Source organism: Solea solea, chromosome 2 (genome assembly GCF_958295425.1).
Source record: "Solea solea chromosome 2, fSolSol10.1, whole genome shotgun sequence".
Taxonomy (NCBI): domain Eukaryota; kingdom Metazoa; phylum Chordata; class Actinopteri; order Pleuronectiformes; family Soleidae; genus Solea; species Solea solea.
This window is the reverse complement of record NC_081135.1, coordinates 9,393,573-9,420,817: the sequence shown is the minus strand read 5'-3', so window position 1 is coordinate 9,420,817 and position 27,245 is coordinate 9,393,573. Positions and strand designations below refer to the sequence as shown.

Below are 27,245 nucleotides of genomic sequence, written 5' to 3'. Positions count from 1 at the left end.
TTATAGCCATTTAACAAATGGCTCACTTAACAAAATCTATGCCGACTTAATATGTTTAACACCTTATTTTGCCAGTAGACTGAAGCTTTGTAAATGTCTCTTTTCACGCATGAAAGTCCATTTAAAAAAAACCTGCTATTTTACATCTAAGTGCCCATGAATTGTTGCTTCACCTTTAGTAATGAGTTCAGTTCAGTTGACCAGCTGGTCTTGTGTCCCCGTGAGCTAAAAACAGAGTTTCAGACTTCAGTTTCCAGTTGAAAAAAAGCTGTAAAACGATGAAATAAAGCAGGAAATAATGTTCTTAAAGTTGCATAGATCTAAGCAGGCCTAAATTTTACAAGGTGAACCTTTCATTACCGCTGAGCCTTGTCATTAACAGGGACCTGCCAGAGGCGCACACAGCACATTAAGGGCTGAATATCCGTCATTACCAGGTACAAACAGGAGTGATGTATAAGGCAAAAACATCAAGATTGATACATTCAAATAAATAAATCCCTATGAAATAATCTAAAATAAAACTTCTGTTCCTAATGTTAGTATCACTGTGGCTTCATGTTGTGCAGAGATTCGGCAGTTCACCTTCACTTTAAGCTGTTTTTATCCCTCTGACTGCTTTCCTCCCCCAAATTGGAGCTTTTCCACGACGGCCTTCAGAGAATGCAAATCTTAAAACTCCAGCTCTGTGTTTCCTTGGATAAACCAAGCTTTTCCAGAAGATGGCATGAGGCATTCTGGTGAGAGTTAGAAGCTGTGAAACGGTAGTCAGAAAGATGATTAAACTGTATGCTGACAGTGGCTGTTTACTGCAAAATGCAGTGACTGCAAACTGAAAGATCCTTGTTCACCCGTGTGACAACAGAACAAAAAGTTAATCACTTAGAAAAACTAAATCACTTCAGATTTCAGTTGTTGTACTAAATCACAAAACTACCAACCATGACATTTAAACATACTCTAAGCTCTACCATTTGAAATGTTTATTGTCAATCATACAGCATTTAGTGTAGTTTATAGAACAGCATCTAAACCAGGGATTCTCTTTTTGCTGCCATGTACTGTACAGTATTTGACCAACTCGACTGCAGATGTTGGCTGAGAAGCACTTTTCGTGTAAAGAGAGCTAATATTTTTGAGAGTGGACCAAAAAAAAAACAAACCCATGGAAACGCTGTGGGCAAAAAATGTTTTTACAAGGAAATTACATCTTGAAATTTAACATCCACTGCTTTCCCATTAACTCCCAATGCACTCCCAACAAACTTGACCTTCCTCACATTGTCGCTACCATTTGTTGACGTCACTATTGATGTGCAAAAGATTATAAAGCTAAACTCTCCATCTCTCTCTGCTGCCAATACTGGAGTGTACTAAGTTGTTGCTGGTGCTGGAGTAGCAATAATTCCACCAAAGTTATCTATGCAATATGCCATGTTGTAGTGGAACAGCCAATACAAGCACCTGCTCTCTCTGAGCTGTCTCATGATTGGACAAAGCTTTCTGTCAGGCTGTATATTTAGTTGTGAAGTTATAAACTGAATCTAAAGGTGGTGCAAACTGTTTTTCACTCTCAGATAATTTGCATTATACTCGAAGGTTATTATGTCATTATTGCTCAGCAGCTTCTCCTACACTTTTTGTTTTCCCTCAGGAGCTGAATATTGCTTTTGGACCCAAAAAGCAAGAAATGTCACATTAGATTAAGCAAATAATTACATTGTTATTTAAAAAGCCATTATTCAACCTTTCACCATTCTCTCTGTGTGTTCTCTAAAGCCCCTTTAACAGAATACACTTAATACTGTTTAAGTGTTGCTTTGTGATTAACTTGAGTAGCAACAAGAGTGGGAGGAATTGTGTCTGATTATTTCTTCCACTGAATTCCCTTTGTCACTTTAGTGGTTTGCACAGTTGAAGCTGACCTTGTCTACATTTCATCAGCACAGTCCTCAGTGGCCATGTCCTCATGCGTCTTAGCATTACTCAGTCAATAATGCATGTTCTCTGTGATAAGGAATGTGTTTTGCAGCAGTAGATTAACAGGAGAGCAACAAAATTGAATAAAATCAAATCAATATATACCTAAATAATTGTACTGCTGGAAAAAAAAAAATTGAATCACGAAAGACTTTTTAGAGACCGATTTTTGTGCCAGACAGTAACTCAAACTCAACTTGCAAAGCTGTTGTAGAACATTCACACATAATGTGATGATAGGTACATCACATGAAATGAAATATGAACAAAAATTCTCAATTCCCATAAAACATGAGAAAGCACATTATTTTAAAATTGATAATAATAATAATAATGATGATGATGATGGGTAAAAAAATTAAAAAGACATTTGTATTAGCACACTTTGCTTTCATATTGCCAAACTAGCTGTCATTTCTATCTAGCTGTGAGCTGCTGAAATAAATCCCCATCTGCATCTCGTCAAACCCCTGCTTCTTAATTCCTCTACCGCTCCCCCTGCGTCCTCCTCACTCCCTCTTACTCTATACACGACTGTTTGCATTCTGGTTCCAGCTCTCTGTGTGAGTGTGCCACGAACAACATCTGGGGCCGACGCGTTCATATTGAGACGCACATAACATTACTGGCAACTGGGCCATTAAACAGTGGAAACAAATTAGAAGATGAAGGTAGAGACACAGGTTTAATGGATGCAAACCACAGTGAATAATTGATTATTCATTTTGTCTGTGAAAGCCCTGCAAAATAAAGAATACTTGTCATAATTTCTGTCCTCCCAAGGCAGCATATTTAGATGTCAAGTTTTGTTTGAACAACACTTTAAGACCGAGATAAGCAGTATCCTGAGCTTCTCTCATCAGATAAGCCCAGACAGACACTCGTTTTTCATTTTATGACCCAAGGCAATCTCTCCATTTGCTGGTATTGACATGTGTTTTATTGCATTTATTGCCCGAATCATTAAGACACTTTCCCTTCTTCAGGTTTCTTTACAGCATAGGCACTTGTTGCTGGTATTGGAGAAGCAATCATTCCACTTATGGGACGAGTAGATGTAGTGGAACAGCCAATAGGAGCGCCTGCTCTGGTTAAAGTCTCTCATAACACAGATTTAGAGGACCTGTTGTTCTTGCTCAGATCACTTGATTCACATTGTCCTGTCAGATCTTTGTAGAATTATTGATCAGTAAAGCTAAAACCAGCATGCTGCCTGCTGTACCTGTAAATTGTCTACTCGGGTTAGACCCACATATTTATTTGCCTTTTCAACTGTTGGTTTGTTGGTAGGTATCTGGTTTTCCAGTTTAGGGATTCACATTTTCTTGGGACAGAAATTTGCCTGAGTGAAGAGGGGAAATGACTACCTGGTAACTTCCAGAAAAAAATTATGTCTCTCGATTCAAACTTAAGGTCTGTACTATGGACATTGTTATCGCCAGCATTCATTAATCGCGTACAAAAAATGATTCAGTGGCCACTAATTACTTTATTTATCTCATTACTTCCAGTAACATAAACAATCCTTGTGAGTTTTCTGACATTTCTAATGTCCTCACTGACTGGCAGAATTACATGGAGGTGCTTTACAAGGGCCCAAACAATGGACTTTATTCTTAGTACCTCCTATCAACCTGTACACTTAAAATGCCATCAAAATCAATGAAGTAGATAAATGAACCATATCATTTATTCAGAGAGAAGGTTATGAATAGAAAACATGTAATTTCATGCCCTGTGGCCTCAGGAATGTCCCAAATTGTGCAGGCTTTGGCAAAATGTTGTACACATTATTTGTTCACATCCTGAACAAATGATTGTGTCTGGCTAGACAAAGGTGCATACTCCTGGAGAACCAAGTTTTCCTAAAAGTTTGAGTTCCATGTCTCCACCGTGCCCCTCCAGGGGTTTGGCTGGAAACATCTACACAAACCTTTTATTGAAAGGTAGTGGGCAGTTCACCCAGAGCCACAATGCCAACGCTGCTCCTTGTGGTTGGAGCGGGTGCATCAGGCTGTCCAGGAGCTCAGCATTCACTTCACATCTGCCTCCGTCCTGTCCAAATTTGACCTTAGTTGCCGGTTTGTGGTCCAGGTTGCAGGAGAGGACACAGTCCTCGCACAGCAGTCATTTCAAAGTCAAAAACGTCATTCCTGTGCCATTTTATTTCTCCCACATGCTCTCCTCCTCTGAGAGGAACTATCACAATACCTGGATTTCAGCGACACTGCCAAGTGACTCATCTCCTCCTAGACCCGACAGGCTCAGTTTTTAGCTGCTTCGGTTTCTATCTCCAGAAATGTCAAATGTGACACCTGTCCAGCCAGTTCCCGTCTGAGGTTGTGCCAGGAGTTTCTTTTTGGTCTTCGTAGAGTGTGCAAGAGATGGATGGAAACACGAGTTTCATTGTTATAGTGGGAGCTGAAAGTGTCACATAATGGACCATTAAAAAAACTAGAACTCATGTACAACGTTCATTATATGTAAATGTTTAAAAGTTAGATGAGCAGAAAATCTATTCTCTAACCAATACATTTTTTAAACCACTGAGATGTATCTCGACAGGAAACCCTTTTGGTGCGCTTACTTTTCTGTTACGCGGTGCCTCATGAGTCCTTTGCAATGCACAATATCAATTTATTTTGCACTCACACTTGTAAATTCACATATATTCTCACAAACACACATCAGCACGATCTAACGGGGCATATCGTGGCGTGGCGGTCAGAAACACCTGGTGAACCAACAAAGGTTCCTAGGCTAAATAGGAAACCAATCAACATCAACTATCGTGTATTATCGGCTCTTACAGTAGCTATGTTTGAAATGATGGTGGCCAAGCTACCCACACAATAAACACACACAAACAAGCTTAACTTAAAGGATAATTTGTTTGTTTTTTCTGTGTGACCATGCTGACTGTGCTGTGCATGCATCCTGTGCTGAGAACCAGCCTGAAATTCAATTCCATTCATTTTTATGTGCATTGCACCAATTCATAACATATTTATCTCAAGGCACTTTACATGGCCAAGACCTTACAATTATTACAGACAAACTGTCATAAAAGAAAAGCTGAATGGAAAGTAAAAACAAGTCAACACTTCAACCCCAGTTTAAGTTTAAGGTATCTTAAGAATTATGTTCACTGCTTTATCTCACACTAAAATAGCATTTCCTGAAAGGAAACTATAGTCTAAGCTACTCACTCTGAAGGCAGCAGTGGATCAACAACTTCTGTGTACAATAATGTAAAATCTCTGATTTTGTCTGTGGACATTGGTGCGACACAATTTTCAGATGTTTGTATTTCATAAAAACTGAGAGATAATGTGACAAAGATATTCTTAATGTATCATAGACTTAAGCAGGCATAGAATTTATTAGATTAACCTTTTGTTAAGTGGCTGAAATCTGTTTTTCCCCATGTCCCTGTTGGCAGCCATGTTTTTATTTAGTGGCTATCTGCCTGTGTGTGCTCGTACTTCATATCACTGCACGTCAAAACACAATTTAATAACATAACAACACAGGTATAATATCCAGGATGATAATAAAATGATAATTCTCTTATCATGTTGCAAGTAATTTGTATATGTTGAATTTAAACTTTCTGTGACACAGAAACAGCCCCCTCAAAAGAATAATAAAATAAACTAAACTAAAATCCAGCCCAGGAACGTTTAATTGTCTTTTGATTGAATAAATTAAATGTGTATGTGCTCCGTGTGCAGAGGGTTGTAAAACATTTACATTTTTGCATTAAACATTAAAACACTGTATAAGACAGACCGCACAAGTAACAACCCTAACATCAGGTATCGGAAGCAAGAATTTGCCAGAAAATTTTAACAAATATTCAAATCTTTATTATAAAGAGATGGTAATAGTATACGGTTCAATTACATAAGATTAGGATTTTACAAAATCATTGGTGCCGTTGCTCATCCTTTGTTGCACCTTCTTTATTTTCTTCACAATACTTGAACGTGTGTTTTTTTTTTCTTTGAAAAGACAAATATACTCACGCACACACATGCCCACTACAGTAAATCAGCTTAAATACACAAACACACGCTCTCCCTCCTACATGCTGTATGCATGAATTCATGAATATACGCCCACTTCCAAATTTCTTTATTCACAGAGCCACATACACACACACACACACACACACACACACAAACACAAACACACAAACAAACCCGCCTTTACACCACAGGGATCTGTTCTCTGCAGAAGCACTGATGTAAATAGGATGGAATTGGGATAGCAGGAGGAATAGAGGAGAGGTGAACGAGGCGGGCGAGGAGCCGCTGATGGAGGGGAGGAGATGGGGGAGGAATCAGAGAAAAAGGAGAGGGGGGGGGGGGGGGGGTGTTACATCAACCCCCTGATGTTTCATCTAGAACTCAGAGCTGTCAATCATTCTGTCATGCAGAGCCTCAGAGCCCTTTCCGGGAGGGAAAAGGCATCATTTGGGTAACTAAGTTTTCACTCATTCACTTAACATGCTGTTTCGTACATGGGATCTGACTGTGCCGCCATGGACAGCAGAGAGAGAGGGAGAGGAATATCACCACATGATCAATTAAAACATAATTAAACATAACTGCTGAGCTACCAGCGAGAAAAAACAGTCCAACACTACAACCTCAGACTAACTTGCAAATTAGTGACATCTAATGGTAAAACAGCAGATTATAGGGAATTGTAGAATCCTCCAGTCATTCCTCTTCCCCCCCAAGTGTGTCAGAGAACTACGGTGGCCTTTACAAACCAGAAAGGATGTCGTCTCAATCATTAAAAGCTTCTCCTTCAAAACAAGTAATGCACACTCAGGCTGCTGTAGAAACATGGCAGCAGAAGATGGAAAATGTTGCACACTAGAGGAGAAGATTTTTGCAATTATCACCATTATATCAGTGAGTAACCTGGGGTTTGGTGTGGGTGCAAAAAGCATCATGCAGTTTTTCCTCACAGATTCCTCATTGATCTTCTCTCCGAATTAGACATGTTAATGGTGACCCATTACTCAGTTAATGGCCGTGAAGTATTTAAATGTATTATACTGAATTAGCCAACAATTTCTGTTTCATTTCTGGACCTCTCATAAGGAGGGCATATATCAACTCATGAAGTCACAGAGCAAGAGAAGAAAGTGCAGTGAAACAACATTTGTTGACTGGTGGAAAGCAAACACACCATGATTCCTCATGTCAAGCAATAGAGTTTATTTAAAAAAAAAAAAAAGTGTTCTTTTGTCTGTGATTCATTATGTTACACTAATACGCAACATTAAGAATTAAAATGGAGAAAATATGTGCATCTCTATTATTTATTGTTACTATGTGTTTAATTAATGATTAAATGATTTGTACAGTTGTTTCTGAAGAAAAGGCTAAATATTTTTGCTTCCCTGTATATGGTCGGCTTTAAGTGTTAGCAAAAAAATGGATGAGCAACTTCAGTGTCTTACAGTCTGAAAAAACAAAAACAACAGCTGAGCATGAGAGCACAGTTTTTCAGAAGCAACCGCTTGAACTAAAGCTGTTTTCATGTTTACATAAGATTAAGTTTGCCGATTCCATACGACGGACACAGTCGGAGACTGTCAAAACGAGGCGTGTTCAAAACAGCGGGAGAATCTCCGGAGGATCCAGACAAGGGGGTGGGGCCTATTTTGAGTATGCAGGAGGCGGGACACTTGTCTATTGGCTCACTGTGTGGAAGATACCGACTTTCTCTTGCGAGATTAGACAAGAGACCTGGCAGGAGAGTCGCTCCGGAGATTCTTCGGACCTTTTCATTCACACACACATATACGCAGCCCTTTAAGGACAGTCTCTGGAGACATCAATGCATGTCTGACAGCAGCTTTAAAAAGTCACCATCTATAGTGAATGTTTTATCATTGTAAAGATCTTTCCATTTCCTTATCAGCTTCACACAGTTCTCTCCTCCTCCTCCTGCTTCTCTCAATATCTTCCCTTTAAGGTCTGTGAATGTCAGACGCACACACGCACACGCACGCACACAATGTGGTAGATCTACACACACGTGCACATGCATTTACACAGAGTTCCTGCATACATACAGCAGCGTGTGTGGTCACTTTATACACTTTGGGCTGATGTCTGTCACATTTCCACCTGTTTTAAGCTGTGCTGTCAGTCAAGGAATGAAAGGATGAGATGAGGAAAAGAAGTGATTAAAAAAAAGTAAAAAAAAATGATTTGAGCAGAGAGAGAGGGCAGGAAGAGGAGGTAATTATTCAGGCTTTTTTAATCTCCGAAAACCTCATTTGGTTGCTCCATGCAGCGCTCGCTCTGTTTCTTTATCACCTCCTGTCTTCCTGTGCCCCCGTCTTCTCAGAAAAATCTGCTGTCCTCATTGCGTAAATCTGGATTTAAAAAAAACCAACTGACCCTACCACTGTTTACACATTAAGAAGAAATTGCAAAAAATAAATGTGCCACTTTTTTTTCTCATTTTTTATCATGTAACTGTCAAATTATGTATATTATTTATAAGAGAGAGTTTTATTCGTAAGAGTATGGTATAAATAAGTAATAACAGATAACTCATGGACAGCATTTATTCAATAACTGTAATTCAAAAGACAATTCTGTCTCGTATTTAACCCCTGGACTGTTTGGATATATGTATATAAACTTGTTTGCTTGTTTTTTCATCACTAAAGACCTCATATTCCTTTGTGTTCACATTTTGCAATGAACCAGAAATGCACATGATTACCATAATCTCACATCTTTCATGGAGAAAAGAATGAGGAGTATTAATACTCCTCTGCACTGCACTGATCTGCAATCACTTCAGTAGCATGCTGACATGATTATATGATTATAATATAACATATAAAGTAGTTTATGACTGTTATACCTTTTTAATATTATGTTTTATATCATGTATGTTATATTATACTTGTCATACTGTGTATACACAATATTAGTTGTCTGATTCTGTCTAATCTTCCCTCTGGTGTATTTATTGATTCATTATTACTCATTTCTTCTTTTAAACCCATTGGACCAGTGTAACTAGTGAATTAAGATCAATTAAAGAGGTTAGTCCTAATCTTAAATTAACCAACTGCCCGTAATCTACCACCTCCTGCGTGCATCACCTGCATTTCATCGACAAAACAGACAAAAGTGCGCGTATCCACATAAATGGAAGCGTTCACTCACCGCTCAAGTTCCACAGGGGTTCGATCCCCCCAACTCCGTTACTGTCGTTACTCATGTTGCATGGCGGAGCAGCAGCAGCAGTAGCAGACCTCAGGTTCTCCTCCAACTTTTCCAGCCGCAGTCGCACCAAATTTCCTCCGCGTGCTCCTTCTTCAGTTCTGGTTCCCCCGCTGAGGATCCCTGTGTCTTTACTGTTTCTCTTTCTGGTCTGGATTAAAACCCCAGTTTTGCGCGCTGCACTTTTTTTTAGCGACAATTTAAAAGCACCAACTCACCATTTTTCACTTCTTAATTATTCAGAAATAATCCCCCCAAAAAACGTGAATCTGGCCGCTCCAGTTTTCAGCGCGTGCTTTTCCCTGCGCGCTGGAGAGCAGTGAGGCAGCAAGCGCACAAGCGCGCACGGCATGGCGCGCACGAATCACACGCCATGTGTGTGTAATGCAGAGAGAGAGAGAGATGATTTATGATGTCATTTTCCTCACCCAATCCTGCGAGATTTAATCTTAATTTGGTTTTATTATCATTTATTATGTATTTTAGAAAGTTTACCATAAATATGAAATAAAACCAGACTCTTATCCGAGGGAACATTACTGTTTTACTTTCCTTCAATACATGGGAAATGTGACATACTTTATAGAATCGATTATTAATCGTCAACTATTCTGATAATCGAGAGTGTTTTTAAGGAATTAAAACAAGTTTTCTGATTTTTCAGCTTCTTAAATGTGAATATTTTCTGGTTTCTTTGCTCCATATAAGAAAGAAATCATTAAAAATGTTTTGGTTTTTATACAAAACAACAAGACGAGACATTTGAGAACATCATCTTTTCCAGGTTTGAGAAACATTGATCAACATTTTCTCACATTTTATGGACCACACGATTACCATACGATATGAAAATAATCGTTAGTTGCTGTCCTACTTTATATTTTGTATAGAAAGAAAATATATTACAGATCACAGTGTTATATTTGTCATTTTAACATTTCGCTGTAATTTGAGGCAGGAGGAGGAAGATGCTGGTGGTGTTTCCTCACAGTCTCAGGCCAAGTTCTGCAGTTTAATGGGTCAAATTCCCTTTGTCCCCGCCCTCCCGTGCGCTGCTCCTGCAGACAGGGCTAATAGTATTGCTTGACAGAGCCTGTTTCCAGATGGACTCCTTTTTTTTTTTAGATTACAAGTTTTAAGAAGATAAAAAAAAGAGAATACATCCTCCAAATGATTCCACCAACTATAATCATCTGATTTGAATGCATGTGTGGTCCTTTCCTTGGAAGAGTTTTATAGAAAAGCAGCCTAATCATCTAAAACCATGTATAATCACAAACAGAACAGATATTGGAGAGCAGGGTGGAGACCTGATGACCTGTTGACGGCCTGACGCTGACCCGTCCAAAGCCGAGACCTAATGTTTCTCTCTTCTGAGTCTGGCTCTATCGGCACATGCTGTGGTTGCTCTGACAACCGCACATCTGTCTGATCAATATTGGAGAACTGTATTCTATTTGATCCTCTACTGACACCTTGTTTACACAGCTCCCTCTTTGTATGCAAGTCGGCTGAAAGTGTATTCATTCCTCTGTGATCTCGAATGGGTTGCTGAAACGGTATATTCTAGTCAGAGATTGGCCTCTGTGTACAGAGCTTCAAATTAGTTGGCGATGGACATTGTGATAGTCAAACTGTGTGATTGTACAGTGAAATATAAACCTGTTCAGTCAGTGTAAAGTGATAGATAATCAGCCAGCAGGGACACAAGGAAAAATAAATTTTAGCCAAAAAAAATACTCACCTAATTGAATTTACACCCACCCAAGTCCAACATATATAAAAAAACATGTCACTTTTACTATTAGGCAATTTTAATCCATAATCTACTCACTCTTCTGCACCAAACTCCATAGACAAAGTCTGTGTTTAGGTAAATCTAAACAAAGAATTTCAAACACACCCAAATCACAAAGTAACACATTGAACTACAGATGGAAGCATCAGTGGATCAACAACTCCTGTGTGCAGTGATGCAAAATCACTGATTTTCCTTATGGAATTTGGTGTAGGAGATAAAAGTAAAACCAACCTCAGTGTCCCACTCACAGAAGGCTGTATGGCTCTGAGATAAAGCAGTGAACGCATTCTTGAAATATCTCAGACTTTATCATACACTCAGTCAGTACTGTGTCAGTAGCTCATGTATCCACACTTTTTGTTTTAAAAATTGTTACACTTAAATGACTCCAAATTACTTCTAAACTGTAGTGATTAATGTGAATGCTCCATACCAAACTTCAACTTTCTTTGAATTACTATCAGATGACCTTCATCAGGATTAGGTAAAATGAGTTGTTTGTGATGAAAGAAGTTTGTCTCTAAACCTTGTCCTGGCCTTGGTTGCATCTCTCCTTTTGACCACAGATTTCATTGCCGTCGCAATTAAACTGACCAAACCAGCTCTGACTCTCAACCAGGACACCAGCTTATACTCACTTCTCTGTGTGCTGCCGTTGCCTAGCAACTCAGTGGCAACTCACCCCTCATGCCCACTGTGGCCTGCTGTTAGCGCCACTGAGTAGTGTCTGCTGCTTCACAGCGTAGCATGGGAGGTTCAAGGTCTGCCACAAAAGCCACTCCCACCAACCCCGCTGCACCATGAGTGCCGTCCACCTGATCACCCGATGGTTCCATCACAGAGCCATGTCTCCCATAATCCTCGTCACACAACCGTCACCATCTCTGTCTGCTTTCTCCACCGGACATCTGGGTTCTCAGAAAATGTTGATGGTCTGTGCTGTGCCCTAATTTCTTGAGGCCAAGTACAGGACAATCAAACCAATGCCAAAACATGTAGTTTGAAGGCGTCAAAAAGCAGCAGGGGATCATGGTAATTGTCTAATTGTGTCATTTGGTTTGTGCTTTCCGAGGAGAGTAAATGAGTAGTCAAGATTCATTAGTGACAAAACACTAAAATTAACTAATTAATGAAGACAAACCCACTGGCTTACATGTGCTAACAAATATTCCCTTCTTCACTCTGATGTTTCATCATGGGTTTGTCCAGGAAGTAGATACTTTGAATAGAAATATAGATTTATATGGATGTAAAAAGTGTAATGTAAGTACACTACTCAACATTTCTGCAGTGAAAGTGAATTGTATCCCTATAAAAGCTATCTTTAGAGATGCAATGGAGTTCCATAGGATGGGACAGCATGTGGTGTGGGGTATATAAAAATACTGATATGATGAGAAGAGAAAATGTCTGCAGGGCTCAGGATTTGGATTTAATTTTTTCTAGCATTCAAGCCTAAATCTGCAGCGACCAAGTCCCTTTTTCAGTATCTCAGGGCGTTGTCAACCACAGGCTGTTGACAAACCTTAGCCTTGGTTAACGCCACTTGGTTCAGGTTTTTTGGTCCAAAGAGAGGCTCCATTCTCAGCTTTAAGAATTCAGTTTTCATGGTGACTAAGTGAGTATTTCTTAAGCAGTGTTGCCAACTCCTCAGTTAGGAAGGTAGCTATTGGCTGTCCTAAAAGCCACTAGAAGTCACTAAATAATGTCATCACCTAATTTGCAAAATCTGCCATGTGTATTTAATTGTAATGGACGCTATAGGACAGAGGGATAGACAAAAAGCTCAGTAAAAAAACACCCTAAATATCTTTAGAGCTTCATGGGTAAACATGACCCAAAAGAGTTACCCTGGCTTTTAATTATTATTTTTATTTATTTAGTTTTTTAGTGCAGTCATTTATTTTGCCTTAGCGGATCAGCCTGGTGCTTTGGGATGGAGAGGGGCCCACGGGAGCACCCGCCGTCCGTTGAGAAGTTAAATGATACATGCTTTCACGTCAGTCTCCAAAGGTCCAATAACACCAGAAAAAGACGCTAGATTTGTCAAGTTTTTGAGTCGCCTGAGGGGTCTGAATACAAAGTTGCTAAGTTGGCCTTAAGTGTCCGAGGGGCCATTTCGGGGCTGCCTTCTTGCAGACAGCTTGTTCATGTCTAAATTCCCTCAATGTCATAGCTGGAAGGCAAACGTACCAGTAGTAGAAAAGTCATCCTTTATTAGTAAAGTGTTGAAGTTGCCCAACTCTAAGACCAGTCCCTGGTTATCATTGCAAGCTAAACCAAACTTGATAGCCTGTAAAATCAGGGTCAGAGTGGACATCTGTGTGAGCACATAGCCAACGGCCCAGTTTTGATCAGTGAAGTAGTACTGGTAGGAGTACCAGACCCACATGACTCAAATTTAATAAATAGGCTGCAGAGATGTGTAGCAGATATGGGGTGAGGAAAAGCTTCACTTGAAGCCTGAGGTATACATGGGGATAATTCTCCTAAAGGCTGCTGGGATGCAGGACAAATCCTTCTGTTATGAGAACATAAAAACTCCAAATACTAGAAACCAAGTGAATCACACTGTTGACTTATTGAACTTGGTATTCTTGCTTTTGAAGAGGTGCAGCCGCCAGTTGACTTTATCCAAAAGGTACTCCTGCACGACCGCATGGAATATAATGAGTATGAAGAAACATAAGAGGATGGTGGCGGCGTCTTTTCATCTGTAATGTTACAATGTCATCTCTTGTACTGAGGCTGAATGAACAGGATGGCCACCTTGGCTGTTGCCTCAAACATCAATCCAATCAAAATGAAAATCACATAACTGAAGTTATAACTTTTCGCTTCTATTTTATAAATCACTGTAAAAAATAATTTTTTAGTGTCAACGTTTCATGATTCCTCTTTTTGATAAGTTAATTTATGAACATCCTGAACATTGAGGACTGTCTTGTACTCTGAAATCTGCTCTGCCGTAGTTCCCTGCATCACTGCCGGTATCGCCCTCACTCCGAGGTTGACCTTTCCTCTCTGTTACGTCTTTTATGTCGTAGGTTGGTATCAGCATTGATGTCAGGCAGGTGTCGTGCAGAGACCAAAATAAAAAGAATCAATAATTCCCCTCACATACTGTACTTCACAACTGAGGTAATGAGAATGGAGGGAGTACAAAGTACAGATATTTGTGTTCAGATGTAGGGAGTGGGAGTAAAATTTGAAATTCGTCAGAAAAATCAATACGGTGAGAACCACTGAGAACCAGGCTCAGACACCGAGTCACTCTCACTGAAAACATGGCAACCAATTAGGAAAATACTGATTCTAGCCTCTTAACGAAAGGCTTACTCAATTAAATCAATGCCTGATTGGGCCTGCAATTTTTTTTTTTGATGACCTTTCCAACTATCATGATAACCCGATCACTACTTGAACTTGTGTCTCTAGACACAATGCACCTGGAAGCCAGGAAGAAGTTGTACAAGTGCAGAATGCCTCAGTTCGGGGAGGCCAAGTTACATAAGAAACAAGGCTGAGAATTTAGAAATGACCCTGGTCCATCTGGCTGGAGTTGCTCGCTCCAGGAGAACACATACCACCCTGAGGGCAAGCAGACAGGTTTTATATTCTCTCTTTATTCTGTTGTGTGAGAACTTTACAAAACAAAAATATCCAAGATTGATAAAAACAGATTAATCGTGTGGACGTGTTCTTGCCAATGTGTTTACCTGCTGGAAGGGAGTATTACTGTGCGTTTGTGTGTGTTTGTGAGTCGTCATGCTTGCATAATAAATGCCATGGTTTACTCATCTCACCTCTGCAATACACACACACACACACACATACACACACACCACGTGTCATCATGGACTGAAGTAGGCTGATTTTGGCTCAGCCATTATCTTCTTACACAACCCACTACAGTGAAGAGAGTGTCCTTGTGTGTGTATGTGTGTATGTGCATGTATTTGTTACCTCTTGAGGACCTTTTCTGGCATAAACGCTGACCTTGTCAGGACCAGTAGTCCTCATGTAGACCAAATCCTGGTCCTAATGAGTTAGAACCTAATATCTGAGGAACTGGAAGTGTTCAGAACTTAGATTTGAATTGTGCTTTGGTTAAGGTTAGGGTTAGACATTGTGGTTAAGGATACGGATAATGCTTTGTTAAAGCTGTTCAAATGAATGGAAGTCAGCGCTGTGTCCTTAGAAGAAAAACTGTGCAAACCTCCCTGTGTGTGTGTGCATATCTATGTGCATGTGCATGTCTGTGAGTGTGCATACGCCCACATTACTCATGTGCTTATGTGCCATTTTAAGTCATTTCTAAAATTGCACACTAATAAGGCAGCACTCTATCAGCTCCAGCCCCCTTTTGTCAGCAGGACTAGTGAGCTTATGAAGTGTGTGTGTGTGTGTGTGTGTGTGTGTGTGTGTGTGTGTGTGTGTGTGTGTGTGTGTGTGTGTGTGTGTGTGTGTGTGTGTGTGTGTGTGTGTGTGTGTGTGTGTGTGTGTGTGTGTGTGTGTGTGTGTGTGTGTGTGTGTGTGTGTGTGTGTGTGTGTGTGTGTGTGTAAAGTGAAAAACACAACTCATGCTGTGATTATCACTTTAAAACCCACAATTCACTGCAAAAAAACCCCCCACTACTTTCATGAACCTGGAGACAGAAATAATGGGTCTAATATTGTTCTTAGACAAAGCACGCACACCAGTATTGGCGTTATTCACGTGTATAATGTTAAAATAAAAACAAATCTAACAGTAATTATGTCATTAAGCCTCACACAGTCGCATCATTCATGTTGTTCTGGTATATTTCAGTCCAGGCACCACATGGGGGTGCAGTGACCATAGGAATTAAATGTGCTCACTTTCATATTCAAAATACACGACAAGACGGGGTCATGAATGACATGGAAGTTTGTGTCGCCATGTAAACTGCTCACACCCCATGCCAAAGTCCATCGAGAAATTTTACATCATGGTGCACAGGAGTTCCTGATCAGTTCTGTTAAGTTTTGTAACTTCAGGGTCTGAACTCAAACTTTCCCAACAGGGCAGTAATAGACCAGCAGGTACACAACTCCTGCAAACTAAAAACCAGGATTTTCTCTATGGACTTTGGTGTGAGAGAGTAAATTGCCCCAGGCAAAAAAGACCTGAACTGAACCCAACTACCCTCTGGACAGTGTACCAAAGAACTATCAGGTGTTTTTCCTCACTACAAAGTAAATCCTTGATACAGTATATTTTATTCCACAAAACTTTCTTTTACTCCTCCTTCTCACATTTGCTCTTGATAGGAGCTTTAACTACCCTGTGATTGGTCAGAATCTTCTGTGATGGTACAGATTTCAGGGACAGAAGTGTATTTCTCCCTCGTATCACACATTTTACATGATGCTCTAAGGTTATTATGGTAATACAGATGAATAACGCAAAACAAATCCTACCAACCATAGTTGACACTATATGTCATATTATAGATACTGTAAATGTGAGTCAGCTGTCGGTCAGATTATGACGCAGAGTCTGCTATTGGTCATGTTTTCAGGTGTATTGATGCTGTTCCCATTGGTCCCATAGGTCCCATACGGAGAACTAATGTCCCAGGCAAAGGGGGTGATTGTTTTGAAGTGGGAGGGGTCTGAGGGCCCGAGTCCATCTGTGGGCGTGTCCGGATCCACTCTCACGTCAGGCTCTTTATTGGCATCTAAAACAGATATGCAATTTAAAGTTTGAATATTCAGTGAATCGCTGTGTCACAAACTCAACTTCAACTTTATTATTAATAATATTTATTATTATTATAAAAATACAAGAAGACAACAAAGTAGAGCAATATATTCCTAATCGATTAATCTGTCGATTATTTTCTTGATTAATCGAGTAATCGTTTGGTCCATAAAATGTCAGAAAATGTTAGAAAATGTTGATGTCAAACCTGGAAATATGGGGTTCTCAAATGTCTTGTTTTGTCCTCAAACCAAATTGATTCAGTTTCAAAGAAATTAAGAAAATATTCACATTTAAGCAGCTGAAACGATCAGAAATCTTGTTTTAAAATAAAAAAAAGCTTCAATCCGATTAATCGATTATCAAAATAGTTGATGGTTAATTTAGTCATCGATTAATCAAATAATTGTTTCAGCTCTGAAGTAGAAACTGAAAAGCATTAAAAACAGCATATTATAATGGAAAATATATCCTCAATTCACATCATAATAATAGAATAAATGAATTGATTATTACTAGAAGAAATAATCATCATAAAAACTAAAATCATAAAGGCTCAGCACTCAAACGCCCATAATAACAGGTAGTTTTATCAAGCATTTCTTCACCATTCTGATATCTGGGATATTTATATACATAAATCATATAAATGACCAAAGCATCAGCAAGTATGTGAACCTATGCAATAAATTAGGGTCAACCAGATAACTCAACTTGGCTCCTCTGGTCTGTATGTGGTTGCTCCTAATTGCTCCTTTACTCTGGACCCAATTCTCTAGACATTACTGGAGCCTATATCAAAAAAACAGCTTGAAATGCAACCTTTGTGTGAAGTCTTGTTTCAACAGTACGATCACATATGTTGTCAAGGTTCTATAGGCCGCACAATGGCAAGGACGTGGGACAAAGTTTGCTTTCAGAGCTTCCTCAAAGAAAGCTTTTCTTAGAAAACAGCTTCGCTGCCAGACAGCCAGCCTTCCAAGCTGAAATCCCTGAAGGCAAACTTCTATGTACTAATGAAAATAACTTTAATTTGCACAGAACATTCTGTGGAGGTAATGTTCATGTGGGTAAATGAAAAATGTCCCTGTCTAGATGTAGAATGTGTTTTCTGATAACAAAAAAGACCCCAACTCTTATAGCTAGGAAATGCTTTAGTCAACCTCATTAGCAGTTAAAACACCACAACATTAATACGAGGACATTTATATGAGTAAATGATACTAATAAACTAAACTGCTCATTCTCCTGCACCAAGGTTCATAGAGAAAAATCAACATTTCAGTTTCCAGAACATACTCTTAAGACATTGTAGATTTTATTAGGTGAACTTCTTGTGAAAACAAACTAATTTGCTCTTGTTTTTTTACATAGTGGGACTGAGCACTGGTGTCTCAGGCTGGTTCTGAGCACAGTCAGCATACAAACATCACACATCCACACTGAGTTTTACCAGAGAGTCTCTTTACCCTCTTTTATTTTCTCCTTTACCTCTTTCAATGTGGCCGTGAGTATCCTCCTCATAAATACACGTCTGTCCATTTTCTTTTCCCATGATCCAGTCCTCTGACACCAGCAAGTTACCCAACAGGAAGTAAGTGGCCATCTGGCCTTTACCCTTCACCTCGATCTCCCCGCGTTCTTGTATGTTGAACCCTGCGTCCTTCAGCTCACTGCGGAGAGAGGGGAGACGGCGAGGGTGTGTGGTACAGGGGATGAGGCTCAAATACAGACGAGAATCCCAAAGCATTTATCACCTGCAACCCGATGATACCAGCTGTCAGTCACATATGTCCTGTACTTAATCATCTACTGTATTTGCATCCAACAGGAGATTATCAGGAACAGCCATGCGCTCAACACGTAGAAGACCAGGCCAAAGGATCCAAGGTGTGGACCCCCCTGCTCTGAACCAGCCCCCTGAGAATAAGAACTGATCGCTGAACTACGGACAGCGAGAGAAACACCCTAGGTGCGGGCAGAGTCCAGAGGCCCAGGACCACCCGCATCCAGTAAAACTGAGCATTCTACGGAGTTCTACGGAGGACAGGAGATGGCGTACACTCACTCACCTGTATGTGGAATTGCTGAGGTGAATGCAGTCAGGTAAACCATGGCTCTCCATCCTGGAAGCAGTGTTAACAGTGTCTCCAAACAGGCAGTAGCGAGGCATCTTCTCCCCCACCACCCCAGCTAGCACCGGGCCAGTGTGGAGGCCCACACGAATCTAAAGACACACTCGTCAATCACAAATATACAGTATGGGTAGTGACTGTAGATGAAGCACTTTGCCGAGAGACATAAAACAAATTGCCACCTGTATGGGTTTGTCTGTAACAGGGTTGGTGACCTCTCTGGCGGCTATCCTCATACCTAAGGCGAAGTTTGCCACTCGGCGAGCGTGGGACTGCGTAGGAACTGGAACGCCCCCCACCACCATGTAAGCATCACCGATGGTCTCAACCTGCAGAAAACCAATAAAGGCGTGAGGTAACTGGAACAATTTGTGACTAAACAATGTGATATGCAAATCATTTACAACTGAAGTTATGACATAGGACCCAAAAACTAGTGATTGAACATCTTATATCATATTGTTAGAATTTATTCTATTTTGGAGTACAGGTTGACAGAATACGCAGATATGACTCCATTAGTTTAAGTGTGTTTTGAGATTTGAGTATTTGAAATCCTCTGTTTAGGCTCTTTAAATTTCACTATGGCAATCATCTACTCTACTACATCTACTTTATCATATATAAGAATATAATCTAATAATAGTAAATGGAACAGTTGACTAATGTATGACTAAGTAAATTAAAAATGTGAGTATTCATAAATTACACATTATTTTCACCAATGTGGTCGCATATTTTAATAATTACTAAAAAGGGTATAATCTAAATTTCACTATTGTCAGTAGTGAGCCCTAGACTCTGACATTTGGCCAGTAATGCACTCTCTGATTTGAGAAAGTAATAATGTATTTATTTCACCCAACAAACTAATAATAATAATAAAAAAAAAAACAAAAGCAGAATGTCACCTTGTACACGTCATGTATGCTGGTGAGTCGGTCGAACTTGGAGTACATGGAGTTGAGCATGTGAACAATTTGGATGGGCTCACATGCAGCGCATATGTTTGTGAACGTGACCACGTCGCTGAATAAAATGGTGCACACCTCAAACTCCCCTGTGAAAGACACAGACCGTTTGACAGAGGACACACATGGATGTATTGACACCAGACAGTCTGGAAGGTTCGACCGACACACTGACCTGCTTTGACACTCTTGCCGTCTTTAAGCTGATTGGCCACGTGACGCGGAAGCATGGCGTACAGCAGCGTCTCCGTCTTTTCCTTTTCAGCCTCGAGATGCCTTGACAAGATTCTCAGCTCCTCCTTCAGACGCACGTACGCGTGCACACATAGAGCATTATTGTTTTACTTGTATTCATAAAATAAAAGGAAGCAAACATCCTTATAAACACAAGTCATGTAGAGAGGGCTTTGAAAGATTTTAAACACTGAAGTTACAAAATAAAAAGAAATGAGAAAACCAACACACTGAAATAACTTGACTTAGTTTTTATTAATGCATCAAGTATATGTGAAAAATTTTGATTTTTCCTTATAATTCCTTATTATTCTCTGCTTTGTCAAGAGCTCTCTCAACTTTTTCTACCTTTTTCCTCTCCAGCTGGTTGGTCAGCTCCATCTCAGCCAGTCGTTGCTGGTTGAGAAGGACCAGGTCTCGGGTGACGTCGTGCTGGGCCAGGTCGGCCAGGTGAAGGCCGACATCCTGAAGCTCCTGGAGGCTCCTTAACTTTGGAGAACACAGGTACAACATACAGCCAAGCGAATCCATCCACATCATCTGACCTGCGGATGAAAATTACACAGGATATCTTACCTTTGCAGTGCTTCCTAGACACATTATTGTCCTTTATTCTCTACTTCTACTTAAAATGGGGGATTTTGGTTTCCCAGGATTATTATTATTATTATTATTATTATTATTATTAAAATTCAACTTACAAGATGCCTTCTCTGACTTATTTGAAGGGAAGGTTCAGTTTTATGTAAGTGTAGATGTGCCATTAGAGAGACTTTTGTGACCAAAAATGAAAGTTTCGAAAACGCTCACTTTACCACACCAAAGTCCATAGAGAAAATCAGCAGTTTTAGCTTGTGAGGATACAGGAGCTAAGTTTGTGTCAACAAAGTAAAGCTGAACAAAGAATTTCAAACCCCAACGTCACGAATTAACTAATTTGAATCTACTGATGGAGGCAGCAGTGTATCAACAACTGATTATCTCGATGCAGCCTGTTGCAGGGAATGTTTACAAAGCTGCACAAACTTAAGTTCATATTTTAAAAAGGGGTGTCTAATGGTGAGATAAAGTGTCAAGTAAGTATAGTCAGTGCTAAGTTTTCCCTTGCACTAAAACCCAAATTTCTATGATGTTGTATTAAAAATGTTTAAAAAAATATTTTTGCCCTGAGGAGATTAAACGTGTCATGTTGACTTTAAAAACCTTTAGAATATGTTGGGAAGTCATGTCAAGATTAAAGTGGACATTTTGAAAAGAGAGAGGCTGCATGTGGTCCAACACACACACACACACACACAGTATACAATACATATTAAATCAATAATGTGGATTTTACTTCAACTATTTTATTGGAAAGGAGAGGGCAAAGCAGCTCTCAGTCAATGTGCACCAGCGTTTGAGATCGGGTCAGGTCAGCTGTTTAATGTCAGTGGTGCAGAAATGACCACTGACATTTTGGTACATTAACCTCAAAACAGCACTCCCCCTTAATACTTAAGCAGGTGATCGTAGCAACACGACGCCTATAGAAGACTGAAGCAAAAAACGGATCCATTACAACCTACATCAAATGATGATTTTACTGCAGAGAACATTTTTCTTCTTGCAAAATGGTATTAGCATTCACGAAATCCATAAATCCATGGCACACATCCATAGACCTTATAGTAGATTAGAGACAGACTTCATGTGTGGCCCTAATACTGAGGTGTTGTACCATTCAGACAGCACCTCATTATTTAATATTTACTTAAAGAAGCCTTTAGAGGCAGATTGGATTGTGTGTGTTCATGAAATGTGGTGCTATTTCACCTCTTAATTTGAGCGTGGAGTTCTTCAAGACAAACTGGCTGTTGATGAACTTACTGATGCTCTCAATAGTAAAAGTTACCTGGAGGACAGAAAAAAAAAAAGATCCATACTTTTTAGTACAATTTACACTCAGTATTTCATTCAAATCTGCGAAAAAATCTTTACCTTAGTGATACCACATTAGGGAAAGCTAAAATATATCTGTCCTTACATTGACACTCGCTCGCATATTTCATATAGAAAGGAAACTAAATGTCTTACTTTTTAAAATTGTAATATTTTAATAATATAATATATAATATATTTCATATACTGCAGTTGCCCTACTGTGGTCAAGGTTGCTTGATAATATCACAATAGTACTCTAGAGTGTTCTTATCTGCTGATGTTTCAATATACGCTGCTGCACTGACTCTTACAAAATGTTGAACCTCTTCACTATAGTGACTGCGTTTCACCTGTGGGTGAACAATGATGAAGTACTGGTCCAGTGTAGCATCTCTGGTCTGAAGACCTGGAACAAATTTCTGTATGTTCACCCCTGTCTGCTTGATCTTCAGCTGAGCAGAGACAGACAAGAAAAAGACAATAAATTAACAATAATAATAATAATAATAATAATAATAAAGCAGTACCACATTTTTATGACAGTGCTGACAATAAACATGGGGCTTACATCTTTATCAAAGATTATATGGAAGGGAAAAGCATTGCAGAAAGCTTTCTCCTCCATCCACAGCTTGTCAGGGTAACATGGACAGAAGTTGCTCTGATGGCTGCCTATTATATAAATCACACCCATTCATCAATGACTATGTTAATAATCCCACTATTAACCTAATTCTGAATAAGACATTATTAAGCTTATGGTATTTCTATGACTTGCTAGTATAATGTCAGTATAATAGTCACATCTACAACAACTGAATCTAATGTGAATAAGATCAGAATTCTTAAGTGTTAAGGTTCTAAACGCTTCAATATAGGGAGAGAGAAAAGAGAGTTGACCCTCTGCAGAAAGAACCAGGGCTCTGATCAGGTCCCAGCCCCTCTTTTTTCCAGCCAGCGACACATATCTGTCCCTCATTCTTCTGAAAAATGCCTCCTGGGGGGGGAAAAGACACGCATGGTACCACTCAACCAAAAATCAGAAACACGCAGACAGGAAACATGGAAACTAACAATGCACTCCTACCTGTCTTTGATTCAAGTGTACTTGGTCTGTAGTCTTGGACACCTGCTTGGACTGATTGACCAGAAACACAACATGTTCCTTCTTCCCTGTTCGCTCGTCTTCCTCTGACTGATTTAGAACCACCATGTTCACTTTGCTGTCAAAAAGATCCCTGGCAACCGCCTCCATGATTCCTGCAGCAGGAGGGAAGATTGCAATGGAGGCAATGACTTAAAGTAAAAGAGACATTTTTGGAAGTGAATATGATTGTATTTGGTTCTCATTAAAGAGCTAGTTTAGTTTTTTTTTTTTTTAAAGATGCAGTGACACAGTGATGGCTGTGCTAAGTGTGGCCCTGTGACAATATATTGCCACTTTATCTCACTTTTAGACTGTGGTATCTTGACTGTAAGGCCTACAGGCCCATAGGGGGCAGCCTTGCACTGTATATGTGTGGTCAGCATTCAGAGTAGAGAGTGTATGGAGTTGTAACCTGCCTCCACCTCCAAGTTCATTAAAAGAGTAATGCATTGGAAGTTGTCTTTTGAGGATATAACATTTTGTATGAGAGGAAACATAGTGTGAGTGAAAAAAACAAAATCTGCCATTTTGCATCACAGCAGAGTGGAGTTGTTTGAACCACTCCCTGTCTCCATCAGTAAATTCAAACTTGTTATTTTGTGATTTCAGTGTTTGAAATCTGTATTTCAGGTTACTTCACTAACACAAACATATAAAAAGGCAGGGGCTGACTAGACATGATGATTTTCTCAGTGGACTTTGCTACAGGAGAGTGAACGGTTTACAAACTTTCCCATCGCCATAACAATCAATATAATCCAGTACAACCAGAAACGGTTACAAACTTTCACCACATAAAACCTGATGCAGATCATTGCAGTGGATTGTTGTTTTTTTACCAGGTACAATGTGATGCAGGCCCTTCCTGTCCGAATAGTAGTGAAGCAGCATCTTACCATCGTCTGTCATCTCCACTCGGAACGATGGTGCATTCATTTCCTTAAAAAAAATAAAAATGATGAGTCAGATCAAGTTGTATATAAGAAATAAACTTAAATGCAGAATACATTTTTTAATTACTTAAATACAAAACACAATAAATAAATAAATACAGGACATCAAATTTGAATTTTAGGCGTTGATCTACTGCTGTCTTTTTTTTTTTTTTTTTTTTTTTTTTTTAAATCAAAGTCATACAGTTCCACATTTGGAAACTGTGATATGAAGAGTCAGAGTAGTTTAGAACCATGGCATTTGGCATTGTGTGTATTTCTTTTTTCCTAGTAGGCATTATTTCATTATCAGCATGCATGCAGACCTGATAGGACAGAGCCAGGTAACTATGGAGGGAGTCCAGATTTTCTATGAATTCAACCAGATTTCCTCCCAGTGTCTGCAGCATCGCGTCATACCCGGAGTTTTTACAGAAAACAAAGAAGTGTTCTCCAAAAAGCTTCAGTAACACCTCGGCCGGTACATCTGAAACATCAAAGCAGATGCGGAGGAACACTGTCACACCAACTTAGAACAATTATATCCATGACATAATACTGGCCCGCCTGTTTGTCTTACGACAGCCGTAGCAGATATTCAATTACAGCTTATTCCCAAATGTATTTACAGTCAAGATAATTAGACCAATGGGAAGATATTAGTGCCAAGTTCACAGACTGTGAGTAAACAGTGCTTGTTGTTATATATGTGTACCCACAAGTCCACTGTTTCACAGTCGATCTATGCGCCTTGTCAAATATGACCCATAAAAATAAATCTCTGACCTTAAAGTGATAGTGCAAGATTTAACTCTATGGTATTCTTATAAAAAACTTTATTACAGGATAATTTTTTCAGTTTCACTGGACATAGAGTATTGTTTATACAAGTACATAACATCAATGCACTTTATAACTAGACGCTAACTTATGAATATGTATTTTATCTCACCATTAGACTGAAGTTCGTCTGCACCAAGGTCCACAGAGAAAATAAGGGGTTTTTAGCTCATTTTTACACCACAGCACACAGGAGCTGCTGGTCCATCGCTGCCTCGTGTGGTAAGTGTCACTTGGGTAAATCGGAATGATGGATTTCAAACACCCATGTCACTAAATAACATATTTGAATGTATTGATGGAGACAGCAGTGGAGCTACCACTCCTGTGTGCTGTGGTGTAAAATCACTGATTTTCACTATGGACGTTGGTGTGGGAGAGTGTGTCTAACGACGAGATAAAGCAGTTAACATGTTCTTAAAACATTGCATGTTTTGCAGTCGCCACTGACTGAACTTTCCTTATAATGTTACCTAAACTAAACACTATTATACATAAATAGGGGGATTATAATATAGAGTTGTGGTCATGCAGATTACACCATCACAGACATGATAAGAAGTACAGCTAGTCTAATTTGTAATCTGGTTATGTTTCCTTTTTTTTTATGATTTTAAAGTACATAATAACCTCCTCTGGGTGCTAGCTGTTGGATTTCATCAGGGACATTGTTAACACCAGAGTTAGCACATTGCACACACACTGATGTAGGTTCACACCTCCAACACCCAGTAAACATGCTTTTGTTTTTTCATTTATAGTGCCTTTTTGCCGACATCTGGAGGCAGAGGCTTTATGATTTTGATATCTAAAAATGTCTTGATTTGGCACAAAAGGATGGCCTTTTTAAATGTTGGCCATCAGAAGTAACTGAATGAGTATGACTGAATGTGATATCTCTATCTATTTGGCACGCACACTCAGAATACAGAGCTTCACAGATTAGCTGTTGGGATTTGGTTGTTTCGAGGTAACAAGTCAGACTGAGCACATGACAAAGAAAGTAATAAAAATGGATTTAGAATAATTTGAACTCTTACCCAGCAGTGAACAGGCTTCAGCCACCAGACTCAGAGTGAGGATGTCGTCATAAACTGTGTATGTCATGAAGGTGTCCTGGACCCCTGCTAGAGAGCTATGCAACCAAATATGACTTTAGTTACAAAGTTCTTGACATCATGACAGTTTGAATGTCTTGCAGTGTAATATACTGTACATGTGTGTGTTTATATACTGTTGGTGCCCAAACCTCAGTTTGTCCCAGGTTTCTTGGCCAAACTTTTCCATCACCAGAGACTTGAGACAGCTGTTAATGAACCCGTACTGCAGACAGCACACATGCACACACAAAAAGAGCAGCACTCTCAAAACTGTAAAAATAACTCAAGAATAAGCCTGGAACAATGTTGGCAGAACGCGCTTCGCTTTGATGAAACCAAAATAACTGTGTTTGGATCAGATGGGACCCGGCATGTTTGGTTCAGACCTGCGGCACTTCAGAAATTGATTTTCAAAGAAGTGAAAAGGAAAAAAAAGGCAAGTTTCTGAGACAGTGATCTTGTTTTTTGTCTTGCAAGTTGCTATTTATGCTTCACCGAGGCCAAGCCAGGGTGAGGAGGTGCGGTTGGATTAAGTGACTACATGTGCAATAACAACTAATCAAAGAGCAACTAATCAAAGAGTTTGAGGTTAAGACTAGAAATGTGTTTGTAGCTATTGTTCTCAACCAAAATGATTAAGCCTACACAATTCAAGGAGCTGCTTGTCATTTGCACAAAAATAAAAACTCTAATTTAAACTCCTGCACTTATAACAACACACAAAGAGAATGGTGATCACTCAAATGCAATTTCTTTAAAATTAATTTGGTGACATTATTGTTTTAAACATGCTGTGAAGTCCACAGTGTTTTCAAAACTCACTCCAAAAGAAACTTGCTTCAGCTATTTATCATGTATTGACTTTGAAAAACCTTGAGGAAACAACAGTTCTACAATTCATAGTCACTTTAAAGATGTAAAATAAGCACATGCAGTGTGAACACATCAGACACTGTTCCAGAAAAAAGTGTAAGTATCCATTTCATCCACGACTAAACAGATTAATTTAGAATAAATCTCTAGGTCAACATACTGTATGTGAGTCCAGGCTTGAATAAAACAGAATTACTGGAAAATCACACCTTTATCTACTTTCTAGGTTTTGTCAAATAGCATTCAGGAAGTTATAACATTTCTGAAAGGATTTTATTCAAAAATTAATCATCATTAATGATAATTATGCTCTTTA

General features: G+C 39.4%; 2 protein-coding genes and 1 pseudogene across 2 annotated transcripts in view; all 3 read right to left on the bottom strand.

The window, feature by feature from the left end:
- Positions 1-9,571, bottom strand: part of chrm4a (cholinergic receptor, muscarinic 4a) — a 31,827-nt gene extending 22,256 nt beyond the window's left edge. The window contains exon 1 of the mRNA XM_058653364.1: positions 9,192-9,571. Within this exon, the coding sequence (XP_058509347.1) occupies positions 9,192-9,246 (55 nt within the window). The 5' untranslated portion in view covers positions 9,247-9,571. The remainder of the gene's footprint in view (positions 1-9,191) is intronic.
- A 3,004-nt stretch (positions 9,572-12,575) lies between these two features.
- Positions 12,576-14,110, bottom strand: LOC131452257 (translocating chain-associated membrane protein 2-like; annotated as a pseudogene).
- A 2,444-nt stretch (positions 14,111-16,554) lies between these two features.
- gucy1b2 (guanylate cyclase 1, soluble, beta 2) lies at positions 16,555-26,429 on the bottom strand. Its single transcript, XM_058622351.1, has 17 exons — positions 26,423-26,429; positions 26,206-26,338; positions 25,997-26,091; positions 24,443-24,603; positions 24,024-24,123; positions 23,125-23,297; positions 22,842-23,034; positions 22,606-22,709; positions 22,388-22,489; positions 21,930-22,008; positions 20,466-20,662; positions 20,059-20,182; positions 19,824-19,972; positions 19,095-19,241; positions 18,850-19,004; positions 18,269-18,450; positions 16,555-16,754 (listed from the first exon to the last, which is right to left on the bottom strand). The coding sequence occupies exons 1-17, from the start codon at positions 26,427-26,429 to the stop codon at positions 16,555-16,557; spliced, it is 2,301 nt and encodes a 766-aa protein (XP_058478334.1).
- Between the last annotated feature and the right edge of the window lie 816 nt (positions 26,430-27,245).

Coding starts and splice junctions, on each gene's coding strand:
- gucy1b2 (XM_058622351.1), bottom strand. Junction 26,092..26,205: donor GAAACCTGGGACAAACTGAG/GTTTGGGCACCA, acceptor TTGGTTGCATAG/CTCTCTAGCAGGGGTCCAGG. Junction 22,490..22,605: donor ATATAATCTTTGATAAAGAT/GTAAGCCCCATG, acceptor GTCTCTGCTCAG/CTGAAGATCAAGCAGACAGG.